Source organism: Bufo gargarizans, unplaced genomic scaffold (assembly GCF_014858855.1).
Source record: "Bufo gargarizans isolate SCDJY-AF-19 unplaced genomic scaffold, ASM1485885v1 original_scaffold_1403_pilon, whole genome shotgun sequence".
Lineage (NCBI taxonomy): Eukaryota > Metazoa > Chordata > Amphibia > Anura > Bufonidae > Bufo > Bufo gargarizans.
Window position 1 is genome coordinate 100,135 of NW_025334342.1, and position 19,956 is coordinate 120,090.

At 49.1% G+C, this 19,956-nt stretch overlaps 1 protein-coding gene across 1 annotated transcript in view; it reads left to right on the top strand.

The window, feature by feature from the left end:
- Positions 1-7,413, top strand: part of LOC122923252 (rab proteins geranylgeranyltransferase component A 2-like) — a 74,368-nt gene extending 66,955 nt beyond the window's left edge. The window contains exons 14-15 of the mRNA XM_044274032.1: positions 4,560-4,723; positions 7,118-7,413. Of these exons, the coding sequence (XP_044129967.1) occupies positions 4,560-4,723; positions 7,118-7,309 (356 nt within the window). The 3' untranslated portion in view covers positions 7,310-7,413. The remainder of the gene's footprint in view (positions 1-4,559; positions 4,724-7,117) is intronic.
- Positions 7,414-19,956: the final 12,543 nt, after the last annotated feature.

Genomic DNA, 19,956 nt, shown 5'->3' on the forward strand with positions numbered 1-19,956 from the left:
AATGCTGCCGGAGTCCTGAGAATGAATCAGCAGATCCGGCGAGCAGCGGCCCATGGCAGGTCAGACAAAGTCACCTGCGCCAGAGAACTTCATCCATCCTCTGCTCCGCCGCACTCACGAACTTTACGCTTCTTCAGGGTTTTTTCCGAGCAGCGTTCTGCATTTTATCAAGAGACCGTTTCTTCACGGCTATTGGGTTTAATTAGCATTTTAAATGATTCCCTAACCTTACAAAACACATGATAAAAGGCTCGTTAATGACATCGCGCCAAAGTTGCTCTGACTTATCGGCCGCGCTGGATTTTTTTTTCTCCTCGTAATAAGATATTAACCAAAATTAAACTGAAAGATTTCCCTAAAAAATTTCATCATCTCCTGAAAAACCTTGTTCTGTAAATGGTCTGTACAGTAAAGGTATCCGACGGTCCAGAAATCTTAATAGTCTGGCATGTGACAGGATTTTATCTGATGGTTTGGCAGGTCAGTTCCTCAGGGGCGGGGCCACAGCGGCATTGGTGGAGGGCTTCATCTGTCAGTGGACCTGTCTTCCTTTATATATGATCTGTTATCATTATTTTTACACATCCCATGGTCCTTACTCCACCCAAAACCACTCCGGTGTCACTAAAGCTGAGCTATAAGGGCCTGTTCAGCAGGGTTCTCCCACAGAGCCGGGGACCACCAGAGGATCTCCTTAGTATTGCTCCTCTAGGGAAAGAAGATGACAGCTCTTCATTGAGAGATCCCTGTAAACCTCTCCCATACGGTTCCTTCCTTTTGTTATGATTTAGTTTTAGGTGGAATTAGTCTTTCATTTTATGGCTGGGGTCGAGCTTAGCGTTGTGGGTGGAGTTAGCCTTTAGGTTTGTGGGTGGAGTTAGCCTTTAGGTTTGTTCGTGAAATTAGTCTTTGGTTTTGTGGGTGGAGTTAGCCTTTGGTTTTGTGGGTGGAGTTAGCCTTTGGTTTTGTGGGTGGAGTTAGCCTTTGGTTTTGTGGGTGAATTAGTCTTTCATTTTATGGCTGGGGTCGAGCTTAGCGTTGTGGGTGGAGTTAGCCTTTAGGTTTGTGGGTGGAGTTAGCCTTTAGGTTTGTGGGTGGAGTTAGCCTTTGGTTTTGTGGGTGGGGTTAGCCTTTGGTTTTGTGGGTGGAGTTAGCCTTTAGTTTTGTGGGTGGATTTGGCTTTTAGTTTTGTGGGTGGAGTTAGCCTTTGGTTTTGTGGGTGGGGTTAGCCTTTGGTTTTGTGGGTGGAGTTAGCCTTTGGTTTTGTGGGTGGAGTTAGGCGTTACTATGTCTGCTTCCCTCCTCCAGTTAACCCTCTGAGTGCTCTGCTGAGGTGGTGATCAGGGGTCTCGCCCATGTTGTGCCCCTTGTATCCTCGTTCTTCTCCGGACTCCAAAGTAATTATCGTAATAAATAATAAACCGGTTGTGGTATGAGCGAGCGCCGTGTGCGCAGCGGAGTCACTTCCACGAGGTGCTGCTATGGCGGGGTCTTTCATCTGCTTAGTGGAATCCATTAGCCTCCGCTGCCCCCCTCGGCATGTTTATTGCGTACCCTGACATTTGTATTAATGACTTCCTTGACATTTCCGCCTGACACCTCCGCGCTTCTTGTATCCCAGTAATAACACTAAACGGATTTCAGCCAGCTTTGTCGGATGCTGCAAAATATGTAATTGTATAAATTCTGGCGCCTCCAGCTGACACCCGGCACTTATGTAGATTTTCTGTATTGTGAAGTGATGACCTCTCAGTAACAAGACATGAGGGTGTGCGGGGCGAGAGCTGCTGCACCGAGGAATACAATGTATCAGCTCTTACAGTATACAATGTATCTATCATTAGAAGGAGCGCAGAGAGGGAGACGAGGAAGAGCAACTGGGATCATCAGTCAGCATTGAGACCTGACACAAGACACAGGACCGGACTTGGGGTACTTTCACACTTGCGGCAGAGGATTCCGGCAGGCAGATCCGGCAATCCGGACGCAAACGGATGGCATTTGTCAGACTGATCCGGATGTGGATCCATCTGACAAAAGCATTGAAATACAGGATCAGTCTCTTCGGTATCAACCGGAAAAACGGATCCAGTATCTATTTATCTTTTCATAGAGTTAAAGGTCTGCGCATGCGTGGACCGGAAGAACGGATCCGTCAATGCGGCACTAATACATTTCAATGGAAATTAATGCCGGATCCAGCATTCCGGCACGCTGCAGTATTTTCTCCGTCCAAAAAACGTAGGAGGGACTGAACTGATGCTTAACGGATTGATCTCCATTCAGAATACATTACGATAAAACTGATCTTTTTTTTTTTTTTCGGTATTGAGCTCCTAGGACGGAACTCAATACCGGAAAAGAAAAACACTCGTGTGAAAGTAGCCTTATATACATAAAGGGCGTTTCCGGCCATAGAGTCACTGCACATACATTACTTATCCTGTACTGATCCTGACTTACATCCTGTATTATACTCCAGAGCTGCACTCACTATTCTGCTGGAGCAGTCACTATGTACATACATTACTTATCCTGTACTGATCCTGAGTTACATCCTGTATTATACTCCAGAGCTGCACTCACTATTCTGCTGGTGCAGTCACTGTGTACATACATTACTTATCCTGTACTGATCCTGAGTTACATCCTGTATTATACTCCAGAGCTGCACTCACTATTCTCCTGGTGCAGTCACTGTGTACATACATTACTTATCCTGTACTGGTCCTGAGTTACATCCTGTATTATACTCCAGAGCTGCACTCACTATTCTGCTGGTGCAGTCACTGTGTACACACATTACTTATCCTGTACTGATCCTGAGTTACATCCTGTATTATACTCCAGAGCTGCACTCACTATTCTGCTGGTGCAGTCACTGTGTACATACATTACTTATCCTGTACTGATCCTGAGTTACATCCTGTATTATACTCCAGAGCTGCACTCACTATTCTGCTGGTGCAGTCACTGTGTACATACATTACTTATCCTGTACTGATCCTGAGTTACATCCTGTATTATACTCCAGAGCTGCACTCACTATTCTGCTGGTGCAGTCACTGTGTACATACATTACTTTTCCTGTACTGATCCTGAGTTACATCCTGTATTATACTCCGGAGCTGCACTCACTATTCTGCTGGTGCAGTCACTGTGTACATACATTACTTATCCTGTACTGATCCTGAGTTACATCCTGTATTATACTCCAGAGCTGCACTCACTATTCTGCTGGTGCAGTCACTGTGTACATACATTACTTTTCCTGTACTGATCCTGAGTTACATCCTGTATTATACTCCGGAGCTGCACTCACTATTCTGCTGGTGCAGTCACTGTGTACATACATTACTTATCCTGTACTGATCCTGAGTTACATCCTGTATTATACTCCAGAGCTGCACTCACTATTCTGCTGGTGCAGTCACTGTGTACATACATTACTTATCCTGTACTGATCCTGAGTTACATCCTGTATTATACTCCAGAGCTGCACTCACTATTCTGCTGGTGCAGTCACTGTGTACATACATTACTTATCCTGTACTGATCCTGAGTTACATCCTGTATTATACTCCAGAGCTGCACTCACTATTCTGCTGGTGTAGTCACTGTGTACATACATTACTTTTCCTGTACTGATCCTGAGTTACATCCTGTATTATACTCCAGAGCTGCACTCACTATTCTGCTGGTGCAGTCACTGTGTACATACATTACTTATCCTGTACTGATCCTGAGTTACATCCTGGATTATACTCCAGGGCTGAACTCACTATTCTGCTGGTGGAGTCACTGTGTACATACATTACTTATCCTGAGTTACATCCTGCATTATACTCCAGAGCTGCACTCACTATTCTGCTGGTGCAGTCACTGTGTACATACATTACTTATCCTGTACTGATCCTGAGTTACATCCTGTATTATACTCCAGAGCTGCACTCACTATTCTGCTGGTGCAGTCACTGTGTACATACATTACTTATCCTGTACTGATCCTGAGTTACATCCTGTATTACACTCCAGAGCTGCACTCACTATTCTGCGGGTGCAGTCACTGTGTACAGACATTACTTATCCTGTACTGATCCTGAGTTACATCCTGTATTATACTCCAGAGCTGCACTCACTATTCTGCTGGTGCAGTCACTGTGTACATACATTACTTATCCTGTACTGATCCTGAGTTACATCCTGTATTATACTCCAGAGCTGCACTCACTATTCTGCTGGTGCAGTCACTGTGTACATACATTACTTATCCTGTACAGATCCTGAGTTACATCCTGTATTATACTCCAGAGCTGCACTCACTATTCTGCTGGTGCAGTCACTGTGTACATACATTACTTATCCTGTACTGACCCTGGGTTACATCCTGTATTATACTCCAGAGCTGCACTCACTATTCTGCTGGTGCAGTCACTGTGTACATACATTACTTATCCTGTACAGATCCTGAGTTACATCCTGTATTACACTCAGGAGCTGCACTGATAGGATCACTGCTCTTCCTCTAATACTGATGACATCACTGCTCTTTACTGTAGGTCTGGGCTCGGATCAGGAGAAGCCTCAGGCAATGTGGGTTCTGTACTTTAACATGAGAGACTCATCTGGAGTAGAGCGTCAGTCGTATTCCGGCCTCCCCGCCAATGTGTATGTGTGCAGCGGACCGGACAGCTGCTTCGGGTACGATGGCGCCGTTGAGCAGGTGAGGTCATTATACACCTTCATTCATGTGATTTACGGAAGGGTGGTAGCTGCAGTATCTCATGTATCTAAGTGATGGGTGGGAGCTACAGTATCTCATGTATCTAAGTGATGGGTGGGAGCTGCAGTATCTCATGTATCTAAGTGATGGGTGGGAGCTACAGTATCTCATGTATCTAAGTGATGGGTGGGAGCTGCAGTACCTCATGTATCTAAGTGATGGGTGGTAGCTGCAGTATCTCATGTATCTAAGTGATGGGTGGGAGCTGCAGTATCTCATGTATCTAAGTGATGGGTGGTAGCTGCAGTATCTCATGTATCTAAGTGATGGGTGGGAGCTGCAGTACCTCGTGTATCTAAGTGATGGGTGGTAGCTGCAGTATCTCATGTATCTAAGTGATGGGTGGTAGCTGCAGTATCTCATGTATCTAAGTGAAGGGTGGTAGCTGCAGTATCTCGTGTATCTAAGTGATGGGTGGGAGCTGCAGTATCTCATGTATCTAAGTGATGGGTGGTAGCTGCAGTATCTCGTGTATCTAAGTGATGGGTGGGAGCTGCAGTATCTCATGTATCTAAGTGATGGGTGGGAGCTGCAGTATCTCATGTATCTAAGTGATGGGTGGGAGCTGCAGTATCTCATGTATCTAAGTGAAGGGTGGTAGCTGCAGTATCTCGTGTATCTAAGTGAAGGGTGGTAGCTGCAGTATCTCGTGTATCTAAGTGATGGGTGGTAGCTGCAGTATCTCATGTATCTAAGTGATGGGTGGGAGCTGCAGTATCTCTGTATCTAAGTGATGGGTGGTAGCTGCAGTATCTCATGTATCTAAGTGAAGGGTGGTAGCTGCAGTATCTCGTGTATCTAAGTGATTGGTGGGAGCTGCAGTATCTCATGTATCTAAGTGATGGGTGGTAGCTGCAGTATCTCATGTATCTAAGTGATGGGTGGGAGCTGCAGTATCTCATGTATCTAAGTGAAGGGTGGTAGCTGCAGTATCTCATGTATCTAAGTGATGGGTGGTAGCTGCAGTACCTCATGTATCTAAGTGATGGGTGGTAGCTGCAGTATCTCATGTATCTAAGTGATGGGTGGTAGCTGCAGTATCTCATGTATCTAAGTGATGGGTGGTAGCTGCAGTATCTCATGTATCTAAGTGATGGGTGGTAGCTGCAGTATCTCATGTATCTAAGTGATGGGTGGTAGCTGCAGTATCTCATGTATCTAAGTGAAGGGTGGTAGCTGCAGTATCTCATGTATCTAAGTGATGGGTGGTAGCTGCAGTATCTCTGTATCTAAGTGATGGGTGGTAGCTGCAGTATCTCATGTATCTAAGTGAAGGGTGGTAGCTGCAGTATCTCATGTATCTAAGTGATGGGTGGGAGCTGCAGTATCTCATGTATCTAAGTGATGGGTGGTAGCTGCAGTATCTCATGTATCTAAGTGATGGGTGGTAGCTGCAGTATCTCATGTATCTAAGTGATGGGTGGTAGCTGCAGTATCTCATGTATCTAAGTGATGGGTGGTAGCTGCAGTATCTCATGTATCTAAGTGATGGGTGGGAGCTGCAGTATCTCATGTATCTAAGCAATGGGTGGTAGCTGCAGTATCTCGTGTATCTAAGTGATGGGTGGGAGCTGCAGTATCTCATGTATCTAAGTGATGGGTGGTAGCTGCAGTATCTCGTGTATCTAAGTGATGGGTGGGAGCTGCAGTATCTCATGTATCTAAGTGATGGGTGGGAGCTGCAGTATCTCATGTATCTAAGTGATGGGTGGTAGCTGCAGTATCTCTGTATCTAAGCGATGGGTGGGAGCTGCAGTATCTCATGTATCTAAGTGATGGGTGGGAGCTGCAGTATCTCATGTATCTAAGTGATGGGTGGGAGCTGCAGTATCTCATGTATCTAAGTGATGGGTGGGAGCTGCAGTATCTCATGTATCTAAGTGAAGGGTGGTAGCTGCAGTATCTCGTGTATCTAAGTGATGGGTGGGAGCTGCAGTATCTCATGTATCTAAGTGATGGGTGGGAGCTGCAGTATCTCATGTATCTAAGTGATGGGTGGTAGCTGCAGTATCTCATGTATCTAAGTGATGGGTGGGAGCTGCAGTATCTCATGTATCTAAGCAATGGGTGGGAGCTGCAGCTACATTTCGTCCGGTTTTCCTGGAGTTAAATTGCGACTTCTCAAATAAAAAGTCTCAATGATAAATCTGGAGTGGAGCTCATTAACATATCTGGCCACACCCACTTTTCTAAACGAGTGAGTGGTGTAAAAATGCTAAAAAATCTCAAACATTTGTGTGAGGGCAAAAAGTCACAAAAGCCCTATTTTTGGGACTTTTTGAGGCCAGAATTCTGCAGTGAAGGTCTGATAAATCCGGGCGTTGTGTTTTTCAGGCGGAGAACATATTTCATCAGATGTTGCCCTCGGAGGAGTTCTGTCCTCCAGCTCCTAACCCTGAGGACATAATATATGACGGGGAACCTGCGCAGCCCGACCCCGAGGAGCCCAACCCACCAGTCGACCTGAAGGCGGATGCGTCACCTGAAAATGTACCCGATGCTGCAGAGGAGCCGCAGGCGGAGTGATCCCACATGTGCCTAGCCCCACCCCCTCCGCAGCGCCATCCACAGGGGCTTGTGTAATGGCGGAGATGAGTGTCCCCCCCTCCCCCCCCCCCCCCCCCCCCCGTGTCTGCTGCTGCATCTTAAATTATCTTATGTCAATAAATGTAACGATTGTCAAACCTGTTCGCACTGTCCCGTCATTAGTCCACATCCCCCTTCCCCCGACTGAGACGTGTCCAGACACATTTCAATATCTATGACCAGGTGACTACAAAGCAATCATTTACTCCTGCGCAAGCGCCAAATTCTGAGTTTCATTAAGGGGCTTGGGGTGAGAGGATAGATGTATTTTTTGGGCGATTTCTGTCCTGATATTGGGCTGCAGGAGCCGTATACACAAGGGGAGCATGAGCAGATGACCGAGACACCACACAACCTTCCATTACCCTGTGACCCTCCCCCTTATTAACTATTAAAAATGAAAGGAATTAATATAATGACCTGCAACCTGTTACTCCACCCATTTATGTGTATAATCTGTATGTAGTGAGCTCCCCCTAGTGGTGACTGTATAATCTGTATGTAGTGAGCTCCCCCTAGTGGTGACTGTATAATCTGTATGTAGTGAGCTCCCTCTAGTGGTGGCTGTATAATCTGTATGTAGTGAGCTCCCTCTAGTGGTGGCTGTATAATCTGTATGCAGTGAGCCCCCTCTAGTGGTGGCTGTATAATCTGTATGTAGTGAGCTCCCTCTAGTGGTGACTGTATAATCTGTATGTAGTGAGCTCCCCCTAGTGGTGGCTGTATAATCTGTATGTAGTGAGCTCCCCCTAGTGGTGGCTGTATAATCTGTATGTAGTGAGCTCCCTCTAGTGGTGACTGTATAATCTGTATGTAGTGAGCTCCCCCTAGTGGTGGCTGTATAATCTGTATGTAGTGAGCTCCCTCTAGTGGTGGCTGTATAATCTGTATGTAGTGAGCTCCCTCTAGTGGTGGCTGTATAATCTGTATGTAGTGAGCTCCCTCTAGTGGTGACTGTATAATCTGTATGTAGTGAGCTCCCTCTAGTGGTGGCTGTATAATCTGTATGCAGTGAGCCCCCTCTAGTGGTGGCTGTATAATCTGTATGTAGTGAGCTCCCTCTAGTGGTGACTGTATAATCTGTATGTAGTGAGCTCCCCCTAGTGGTGGCTGTATAATCTGTATGTAGTGAGCTCCCCCTAGTGGTGGCTGTATAATCTGTATGTAGTGAGCTCCCTCTAGTGGTGACTGTATAATCTGTATGTAGTGAGCTCCCCCTAGTGGTGGCTGTATAATCTGTATGTAGTGAGCTCCCTCTAGTGGTGGCTGTATAATCTGTATGTAGTGAGCTCCCTCTAGTGGTGGCTGTATAATCTGTATGTAGTGAGCTCCCTCTAGTGGTGACTGTATAATCTGTATGTAGTGAGCTCCCTCTAGTGGTGGCTGTATAATCTGTATGTAGTGAGCTCCCTCTAGTGGTGGCTGTATAATCTGTATGCAGTGAGCCCCCTCTAGTGTTGGCTGTATAATCTGTATGTAGTGAGCTCCCTCTAGTGGTGACTGTATAATCTGTATGTAGTGAGCTCCCCCTAGTGGTGGCTGTATAATCTGTATGTAGTGAGCTCCCTCTAGTGGTGGCTGTATAACCTGTATGTAGTGAGCTCCCTCTAGTGGTGGCTGTATAACCTGTATGTAGTGAGCTCCCTCTAGTGGTGGCTGTATAATCTGTATGTAGTGAGCTCCCTCTAGTGGTGGCTGTATAATCTGTATGTAGTGAGCTCCCTCTAGTGGTGGCTGTATAACCTGTATGTAGTGAGCTCCCTCTAGTGGTGGCTGTATAACCTGTATGTAGTGAGCTCCCCCTAGTGGTGGCTGTTTAATCTGTATGTAGTGAGCTCCCTCTAGTGGTGGCTGTATAATCTGTATGTAGTGAGCTCCCTCTAGTGGTGGCTGTATAACCTGTATGTAGTGAGCTCCCTCTAGTGGTGGCTGTATAATCTGTATGCAGTGAGCTCCCTCTAGTGGTGGCTGTATAATCTGTATGCAGTGAGCCCCCTCTAGTGGTGGCTGTATAATCTGTATGCAGTGAGCTCCCTCTAGTGGTGGCTGTATAATCTGTATGCAGTGAGCTCCCTCTAGTGGTGGCTGTATAATCTGTATGTAAGGAGCTCCCTCTAGTGGTGGCTGTATAATCTGTATGTAGTGAGCTCCCTCTAGTGGTGGCTGTATAATCTGTATGTAGTGAGCTCCCTCTAGTGGTGGTTGTATAATCTGTATGTAGTGAGATCCCTCTAGTGGTGGCTGTATAATCTGTATGTAGTGAGCTCCCTCTTGTGGTGGCTGTATAATCTGTATGTAGTGAGCTCCCTCTAGTGGTGGCTGTATAATCTGTATGTAGTGAGCTCCCTCTAGTGGTGGCTGTATAATCTGTATGTAGTGAGCTCCCTCTAGTGGTGGTTGTATAATCTGTATGTAGTGAGATCCCTCTAGTGGTGGCTGTATGATCTGTATGTAGTGAGCTCCCTCTAGTGGTGGCTGTATAATCTGTATGTAGTGAGCTCCCTCTAGTGGTGGCTGTATAATCTGTATGTAGTGAGCTCCCTCTAGTGGTGACTGTATAATCTGTATGTAGTGAGCCCCCTCTAGTGGTGGCTGTATAATCTGTATGTAGTGAGCTCCCTCTAGTGGTGGCTGTATAATCAGGTGATTTTCCTATTTCATGACGTAAAGTCATGATTTTATTAAAGACACGGAGGCGAGTATTGCTATTCTCCTTCTTTACTCTGACCAATAGCAGCAAAGAACAAATAAAAATATTGAAACATGTCATCAGCCCCTCCCCATAGTCTCTCTATAACAGGCCACACCGCCTGCAAATCCTCCTCTTTCTTTGTAAATCCAAACCGAACAGTCCAACCGAACCGCCAACCAGGAACCGGAACAGCCTGGGAACAAAAGCGCCATCCATCCGGAAGCGAACAGGAACACCAGGAACAACCTTGAAGAACCTCCTGAAGCTGTCCACGTCACATGACCGGCTGGAACCGAACTGCCGACCCTCCGAACCAGGACGTAGAACAAAGGACACCACGGAACTGACCGATCTCAACCTGAAAAAAGGCGAAAACAGAGCCATGATAGAAGCAAATTGGTGCATGGTATTCACAAACAAATGGTTGCGACAAACCTACTCAGGAAAGAAAACTCATAGAGTTAAATCAATATGCAAATGACACACAATCAAAATCATTCCTAATTTAAACCCACATAGGGAGGGAAAACGTAGGGTGGGCAATACTCGCCTCCGTGTCTTTAATAAAATCATGACTTTACGTCATGAAATAGGAAAATCACCTGATTTTATTACAAGACCCGGAGGCTCATATTGCAAGTTCAAAGTTAAGATAAATTCTCAATAATTGACGAAAAAACGTGAGGACCTGGACGGAAGTAAAATTCCCTGAACGTGGACACACTGGACCAGTCCGCCAGTTTCAAAATGTCCTCCAGTCTGGCGCCAGAAACCGCCAAAGAGGTAGCAGATGCCCCCCTAGCAGAATGCGCCGAAAAAACAGAAGTATCTACGCCCGCAAGCTCCATGATCCACTTCATCCACCTAGCCAGCGTGGGAGTGGTCACTGGGGCAAAGGGACGAATGGTCGAAAGGAAAAGATGCGGGAACTCACGTGACCGATGCGGAGAAGTGCGAGCCTCATACTCCCTGAGGCAGGCCACTGGGCAAAGTGAAGGTGAAGCCGGGAAAGCAGGATAAGCCACCGAACGGATGTGGGTCTTAGTCCTCCTCGAGATGTCAAAAGAGACCCCCTCCGGGGTGTACGAGCGCGCATCAAAGTCCAAAGCCCGGACATCTGAAACCCGCTTGCAGGAAATCAGACAAAAGAGAGTGACGAGCTTCGCCGACAGTTGCCGAAGGGAAAGGTCCGTATTCTGAGGCCAAGAAGACAAAAAAGAAAGGACACAAGACACATCCCACGTGGCAGAAAATCTAGGCCTAGGAGGACGAGACATCCGAGAACCGCGCAGGAGACGACATACTAAAGGATGTTGTCCCGCAGGGGTACCATCAAAACCTTGGTGAGAGGCAGAAATAGCCGATCTGAACAGGCTGATTGTGCGGTAAGCCTTGCCCTGGTCAAATAAAGAAGAAAGGAAATGCAAGATCTCCGTCACAGGCGCCGATACGGGATCCAAGTCCCTAGCCACGCACCAGCGAGCCCAAGATCCCCAGGCCGATCTGTAAGATCTTCTGGTGCCAGGGGCCCACGCACTTTCCAAGAGGACTCTAGCTGTTCCCGAAACTCCTGGGACCTCCCAGGGTCCCCTGAAATCCGACATGCCAGCAGGCGCAGGGATCCGTCCAGGAGAAGAGGATGTAGTTGGTGATTCGGACCTCGGAGGAGAGTCTGAGACGTCGGGAGCAGGTACGGGATCTCCATCATCATCATCTCCAGAAGGTGCGGAAACCACGACTGGGAGTTCCAAAAAGGGACCAGCAGCACCAGATCCGCTGAATAACGTCGCACCTGAATCAGGGTCCTGGGGATCAGCTGAAATGGAGGAAACGCGTAAAGCAGATCTCTGGACCAATCCTGCAGAAAAGCGTCCACCGCTTCGGCTTCCGGGTCCGGGCGCCAACTGTAAAAACGTCGTAGTTGCGAGTTGAGACGGGAAGCAAACAGGTCGATGCAGCAAGGACCCCAAATTGACATTAAGGAACGGAACACCGCGGGATCCAACTGCCAGTCGCTGGAATCGGAAAGATACCGAGAGCTCCAATCCGCATGAATGTTCTGGACGCCAGGGAGATATTCCGCCAAAACAACCAACTCCTTGTCTAGACAGTAGTCCCAGAAATCCTTCGCCAGACGAGACAAGATGGTGGAGCGGGTTCCGCCCATGCCGTTGATGTACCTCACCGCTGACACGTTGTCCATGCGAAGTTGGATGCAGGATCTGGCCGTGTCCTTTCGTGAAGCTCTTGATCGCAAATGATCCAGCCAACAGTTCCAGCGCATTGATATGGAATCCCGCCTCGGCCTCTGACCAACCGCCTCCGGTCGTGATCCCCTCGCAGTGAGCTCCCCAGCCCGACAGGCTGGCATCCGAATCCACCACGAAATCCGGACGATGGCCGAAGATCGCCTTGCCAGTTCCAAGCACGTAGATTGTGGATCCACCAGGATAGTTCCTCCTTGGTCTCCTCGTCCAGCGAGATCCAATCCGCATAGGAAGCCCCCGCCCGAAGGTGGGAGATCTTCAGGCGCTGTAGAGCCCGGTAGTGAAGCGGGGCTGGGAAAACCGCCTGGATAGACGAGGCCAGCAGCCCTATGATCCTGGCTAGATGGCGTAGAGGGATCTGGGAAGACGACCTGGCTTTGCACAACTCCTTCCGTATGGACCGAACCTTGGCCGGAGGTAGGCTGAGCGTCCCTGCCGTGGCATCCACCAGAAAAACCCCAAGAACTCCATCACATGAGACGGGGTGAGGCAAGATTTCTCCTGATTGAGGAGGAAAACCCAGATCCGACAGAAGATCCATGGTCCAGCGAAGATGATCCAGTAATACTGACCGATTCTGGGCCATGATCAGAATGTCGTCCAGATATATGATGAGACGAACTCCACGACTGCGTAGCCACGCCATGGCCGGACGCATCAGCTTGGTGAAACACCAGGGAGCTGAAGAGAGGCCGAATGGGAGGCACGTGAACCGCCAAATCCTGTCCCGCCAAGAGAAACAGAGAAGGTTCCTGGACGCGTCCCCTACTGGGACAGTAAGATAAGCGTCCTTCAAGTCCAGCTTGACCATCCAATCGCCCATCTGTAGGAGGTCCCGAAGGAGATGGATGCCCTCCATTTTGAAATGGCGGTATCTGACAAACGCGTTGAGGGCGCGTAAATTGATAACAGGCCGAAGTTGGCCCCCCTTTTTTGCCACTAGAAAAATATTGCTGATTATCAGGCCGGGGGACATCGGAGCCGGTTCTATGGCTCCTTTGCGGACAAGATCCGACAGTTCTGAGTCGACCAGTATGCGGTTTTCCGCTGAGAGCATTGCCGGGTGTGGAGGTGGGATGGATAGTGGGGAGGACGTCAGCTCGATATGGAAACCCCTGACCGTGGAAAGGACCCATTGGTCTGAGGTGATGCGGGACCAAGCTGGAGAAAAAAGACGTAGTCTGCCCCCTACACAAGCCTCTAAAGAACGGAAACGAGTTGGTAGACTCACCGTATGGACGTCTAGAAGACGGATTTCCTCGATATCCTCTTGGACGCCAGGAGTTTCCTCGTGAAGGGAAGAATGACGACTGTTCACGTCTGTGCTCCTGGAAGGAAGACCTCTGAGAAAAAGGAGCCTCGGCCCAAACCACGGGACTGAAACTGGGCACGGCCGGACAGGCGGCCCCTAAAGCTGCCGGCCCTGGTAGAGACCCTACCGTGAAATACTCTTTTCATAGAGGTTTGGGCCTTGTCTAGGGCAGTGAAAGCCCCCACAAATCTCCCAAGGTCCTTAATAAAGGTTCTCCAAATAATAGGCCCTGGGCCTCTTTACCGGCCTCCGTAAGAGCTAAGTTGGACAGCTTGGGCTCTATTTTGAAAAGTATGGCTTTACGCCTCTCTATAGCCAGGGACGTATTTACGTTACCTGCTATGCAAATGGCACGTTGTACCCATGCACGCAATTCAACAGGGTCAACTGTTTATTGCCTGCATTAGCTACCTCCGCTAAGTCAAAAATTTTTGCTAATGGTCCAAGGATGTCCAGGAGTTTATCCTGACAGGACCTTAATGCCGACTCCAGACCCCTACGCGGGTTCCAGCCGGATTTTGCGAGGAAACTGCGTCATCTTGGGATCGACGGTAGGAGTCTCGCATACCCTGTTAGGGATGACGGGTCTGGGGCATTCTGCCCTAAGCTTATTGCGAGCCTCTTTGGAAAGAGGACAGCGCACTCTAGCCTCCAAATATTTGGAGACGTGCTCCAACGGTAACCACTCAGCCGAGCGGGGGTGGTGGAGCGAATCTGGGTCGAACAAGGGTTCCCCAGAGGGGTCCGTTAAAGATGCAGGCATACCTTCTGCAGCGGATATAAGGGAGCTACACCCGGGTAGGGGGTTATCATCCATGACCCCTGATGGGTCCTCCTCTGCCTCCTCAAAGGCGTCATCCATAGCCTCCTCCTCGGATCCGACTTCAGAGTCGGAATCCAAATCTTGCAGTGCTCTAGCACTTTTCCAATTGCGCGTGCGTTCTGCCTGACGCGTACAGGCTCTCTTGCGCGGACCAAGCGCGCCAACATTGGTGGAAACATCATCACCTTTATTAGCTCTTTTTCTGGAGGCAGAAATCCCTGGCCCGGTGGGTGAGGACACCATGATGGGCAGCAAGGGCCTGGGCAATAGTTTGGGATATGACCGAAGTCATAGATCCCATGGCTGCAGCTATGGCGTTAGATATGGACGCCTGAAAATCCGATCCCTGATCACCAGGGATCGGGGTATGATCATCCTCCCCCGAAGGGGTTAATTCCACAAGAGGAACATCCTCCTCTGCAGGGCCCTGGCCACTGAGTACTTTATTGGGCATGTTGTAGGTTTTTATTAAAACTGTCCGAACTGCTGATGTGGAAAAAACTAAGATATATATTGTGGGGCTGAGAAGCTGGCAAGGGGATTTGCCCCAGGCCAGAAAAGAGAAAAAACGCTGTGGAAAAAACCTGTAGGAGAGACAGAGAGAGCCGAGGACGGGCCGATGCTGCCGGAGCTCCGAGATGCGATGACGTCACAGGCAGAAGCGGAAGCGCCCGAGATCTCGCGAGATCTCGGCCGCACTAGCAAGGAAGGCAGGGAGAGCTGCCGCAGCCGCACTGAGGTAAGCGGCGGGAAAAAGAGCCGTCCGATAAGGGAGGGGGAGCAGAAAAAGGAAGGCACAGGAAGGTGGGCTAAGCGCAGATGGGGGATGAGACGGGATACATGAAAGAAGGCGAAAATTGAACCTTCTGAACGCCAAGCAGGTGAGGAGCTATGAAAATAGCCCCAGACTAAGCAAAACAGTACAAATAAATCAATAAATCCCCCCAACCTGCCCCAAAAAAGGGGGGGAAAAAACCAAGGCACAGATAAAGCAAACAAAATCTATATACATATATATATATATGTGAGTCATAATGACAAGAAAAAGCAAATCACACTACTTATCTCTGCGGTCAGCAGCAAAGAAAGAGGAGGATTTGCAGGCGGTGTGGCCTGTTATAGAGAGACTATGGGGAGGGGCTGATGACATGTTTCAATATTTTTATTTGTTCTTTGCTGCTATTGGTCAGAGTAAAGAAGGAGAATAGCAATATGAGCCTCCGGGTCTTGTAATAAAATCTGTATGTAGTGAGCTCCCCCTAGTGGTGGCTGTATAATCTGTATGTAGTGAGCTCCCTCTAGTGGTGGCTGTATAATCTGTATGTAGTGAGCTCCCTCTAGTGGTGGCTGTATAATCTGTATGTAGTGAGCTCCCCCTAGTGGTGGCTGTATAATCTGTATGTAGTGAGCTCCCTCTAGTGGAGGCTGTATAACCTGTATGTAGTGAGCTCCCCCTAGTGGTGGCTGTATAATCTGTATGTAGTAATCTCCCTCTAGTGGTGACTGTATAATCTGTATGTAGTGAGCTCCCTCTAGTGGTGGCTGTATAATCTGTATGTAGTGAGCTCCCTCTAGTGGTGGCTGTATAATCTGTATGTAGTGAGATCCCTCTAGTGGTGGCTGTATAATCTGTATGTAGTGAGCTCCCTCTAGTGGTGGCTGTATAATCTGTATGTAGTGAGATCCCTCTAGTGGTGACTGTATAATCTGTATGTAGTGAGCTCCCCCTAGTGGTGACTGTATAATCTGTATGTAGTGAGCTCCCTCTAGTGGTGATTGTATAATCTGTATGTAGTGAGCTCCCTCTAGTGGTGGCTGTATAATCTGTATGCAGTGAGATCCCTCTAGTGGTGGCTGTATAATCTGTATGCAGTGAGCTCCCTCTAGTGGTGGCTGTATAATCTGTATGCAGTGAGCTCCCTCTAGTGGTGGCTGTATAACCTGTATGTAGTGAGCTTCCTCTAGTGGTGACTGTATAATCTGTATGTAGTGAGCTCCCTCTAGTGGTGGCTCTATAATCTGTATGTAGTGAGCTCCCTCTAGTGGTGGCTGTATAATCTGTATGTAGTGAGCTCCCTCTAGTGGTGGCTGTATAATCAGGTGATTTTCCTATTTTATGACGTAAAGTCATGATTTTATTAAAGACACGGAGGCGAGTATTGCTATTCTCCTTCTTTACTCTGACCAATAGCAGCAAAGATAAAAAATAAATATTGAACATTTGAACAGCCCCTCCCCATAGTCCCAGTATAACAGGCCACTCCGCCTGCAAATCCTCCTCTTTCTTTGTAACTCAAGTCCGAACATCCAACAGAACCGGAAAAAACCAAGAGTCCCAGAACATCATGGAACAACAACCGCCTTCCATCCGGAAGCGAAACGGGAAGAGCCGGAAACAGCGCCGAAGGATGCTCCTCGTCCTGTCCACATCAACCGATCGGCTGGAACCAAACTGCCGACGACGTAGACCAACAGACACCGCACACCGGACCGGTCTCAACCTGAAAAGGTGAAAAACAGAAAATGACAGTAACAAAATTGGGACATGGTATCCAAAATCAACTGGTTGCGAACAAACCTACTCAGGAAAAAACTCATAGAGTTAAGATCAACATGCGCATGACAACAAATCAATAATATCTGCAGAATAAACATCAGTCATAATAATAAACATACAGATAGGGAGGGAACTCAGGGTGGGCAATACTCGCCTCCGTGTCTTTAATAAAATCATGACTTTACGTCATGAAATAGGAAAATCACCTGATTTTATTACAAGACCCGGAGGCTCATATTGCAAGTTCAAAGTGAAGACAAATTCTCAATGATTGATGAGAAAACGTGAGGACCTGGCCGGAAGTAAAATTCTCTGAACGTGGATACTCTGGACCAGTCCGCCAATTTCAAAATGTCCTCCAACCTGGCGCCAGACACCGCCAAAGAGGTAGCGGATGCCCCCCTAGCGGAATGTGCCGAAAAAATGGAAGTGTCCACGCCCGCCAATTCCATGATCCACTTCATCCACCTAGCCAGCGTGGGAGTGGTCACCGGGGCAAAAGGACGAATGGTAGAGAGGAAAAGATGAGAAAACTCCCGTGATCGATGAAGGGAAGTGCGAGCTTCATACTCCTTGAGGCATTCCACCGGACAGAGAGAAGGTGAGGCCGGGAAAGCAGGATAAGCGACAGAGCGTATGTGAGACTTGGTCCTCCTAGAGATGTCAAAGGAGACCCCCTCCGGAGTATACGAGCGGGCATCATAATCCAAAGCCCGGACGTCAGACACCCGCCTGCAGGAAATTAGACAGAAAAGAGTGACCAGCTTCGCCGACAGTTGCCTTAAGGACAGGTCTGAATTCAGAGGCCAAGAAGATAGAAACGAAAGGACACAAGACACGTCCCAAGTAGCCGAAAATCTAGGTCTAGGAGGCTGAGACATCCGAGAGCCACGCAATAGACGGCATACCAAAGGATGTTGCCCCGCAGGAGTACCGTCAAACCCCTGGTGGGACGCAGAAATGGCCGACCTGAAAAGGCTGATCGTGCGATAGGCCTTGCCCTGGTCGAAAAGAGAAGATAGGAAGTGCAAGATCTCCGTCACAGGTGCCGAAACGGGATCCAAGTCCCTAGCCACGCACCAGCGATCCCAAGATCCCCAGGCAGATCTGTAAGATCTTCTGGTTCCTGGGGCCCAAGCGTTCTCCAACAGGACTCTAGCTGTTCCCGAAACTCCCGGGACCTCCCAGGGTCCCCTGAAATTCGACACGCCAACAGGCGCAGAGATCCGTCCAGGAGGAGAGGATGTAGCTGGTGATTCGGACCTCGGAGGAGAGCCTGAGATGTCGGGAGCAAGTACGGGGTCTCTATCATCATCTCCAGAAGGTGAGGAAACCACGACTGGGAAGTCCAAAACGGGACCAGCAGAACCAGATCCGCTGAATGACGGCGTACGTGAATCAGGGTCCTGGGGATCAGCTGGAAGGGGGGGAATGCGTAAAGCAGACCCCGCGACCAATCCTGTAGGAACGCGTCCACAGCTTCGGCCTCCGGGTCCGGGCGCCAACTGTAGAAACGTGGCAGCTGCGTGTTCAGACGGGAGGCAAACAGGTCGATACAGCAAGGCCCCCAAAGAGACGCTAAGGAACGGAACACCGCTGGATCTAACTGCCAGTCGCTGGAGTCGGAGAGATATCGAGAGCTCCAATCCGCCCGAATGTTCTGGACGCCCGGAAGATATTCCGCCAAGACAATCAACTCCTTGTCCAGACAGTAGTCCCAGAAATCCTTCGCCAACCGAGATAGGATGGTGGAACGTGTACCGCCCATGCCGTTGATGTAACGCACTGCCGACACGTTGTCCATGCGAAGTTGAATGCAGGCCTTGGCCGTGTCCCTCGTGAAACTCTTGATTGCGAACGAACCTGCCAACAGTTCCAGCGCATTGATATGGAATCCCGCTTCGTCTGCTGACCAGCCGCCTCCGGTTGAGATCCCCTCGCAGTGAGCTCCCCAGCCCGACAGGCTGGCATCCGAATCCACCACGAAGTCCGGGCGATGACCGAAAATAGCCTTGCCGTTCCAAGCCTGTAGATTGTGGATCCACCAGGATAGCTCCTCCTTGGTTTCCTCGTCCAGGGAAATCCAGTCCGCATAGGAAGCCCCCCTCCGGAGGTGGAAAATCTTCAGTCGCTGGAGGGCCCGGTAGTGTAGTGGGGCTGGGAAGACCGCCTGGATAGAAGAAGCCAGAAGGCCTATGATCCTGGCTAGTTGACGCAACGGGATCTGGGAGGACGACCTGGCTCTGCACAACTCCTTCCGAATGGACCGAACCTTGGTCGGTGGTAGGCTGAGAGTCCCCGCCGTGGAATCCACCCGAAACCCCAGGAACTCCATCTCGCGAGCCGGGGCGAGACAGGACTTCTCCTGATTGAGAAGGAAACCCAGATCCAACAGGAGATCCATCGTCCAGCGAAGGTGATTCAGTAACACCGCATGATCCTGTGCCATGATCAGGATGTCGTCCAGATAGACGATGAGGCGAACTCCCCGACTGCGCAGCCAGGCCATAGCAGGGCGCATCAGCTTGGTGAAGCACCACGGAGCAGAAGAGAGGCCGAAAGGGAGGCATGTAAACCGCCAAATCCTGTCCTTCCAAAGGAAACATAGAAGGTTCCTGGACGCGTCCTCGACAGGGACGGTAAGATACGCGTCCTTCAGGTCCAACTTGACCATCCAATCGCCCACCTGAAGTAGGTCCCGCAGGAGATGGATGCCCTCCATCTTGAAATGACGGTACCTGACGAACGCGTTGAGAGCGCGTAAATTGATGACGGGCCGAAGCTGGCCCCCTTTTTTCGCCACCAAGAAAATGTTGCTGATTATCGCACCAGTGGATGCCGGAGCCGGCTCTATGGCCCCCTTGCGGAAGAGATCTGATAGCTCTGAGTCCACAAGTATGCGGCTCTCTACCGACAGCACTGCCGGGTGTGGGGGC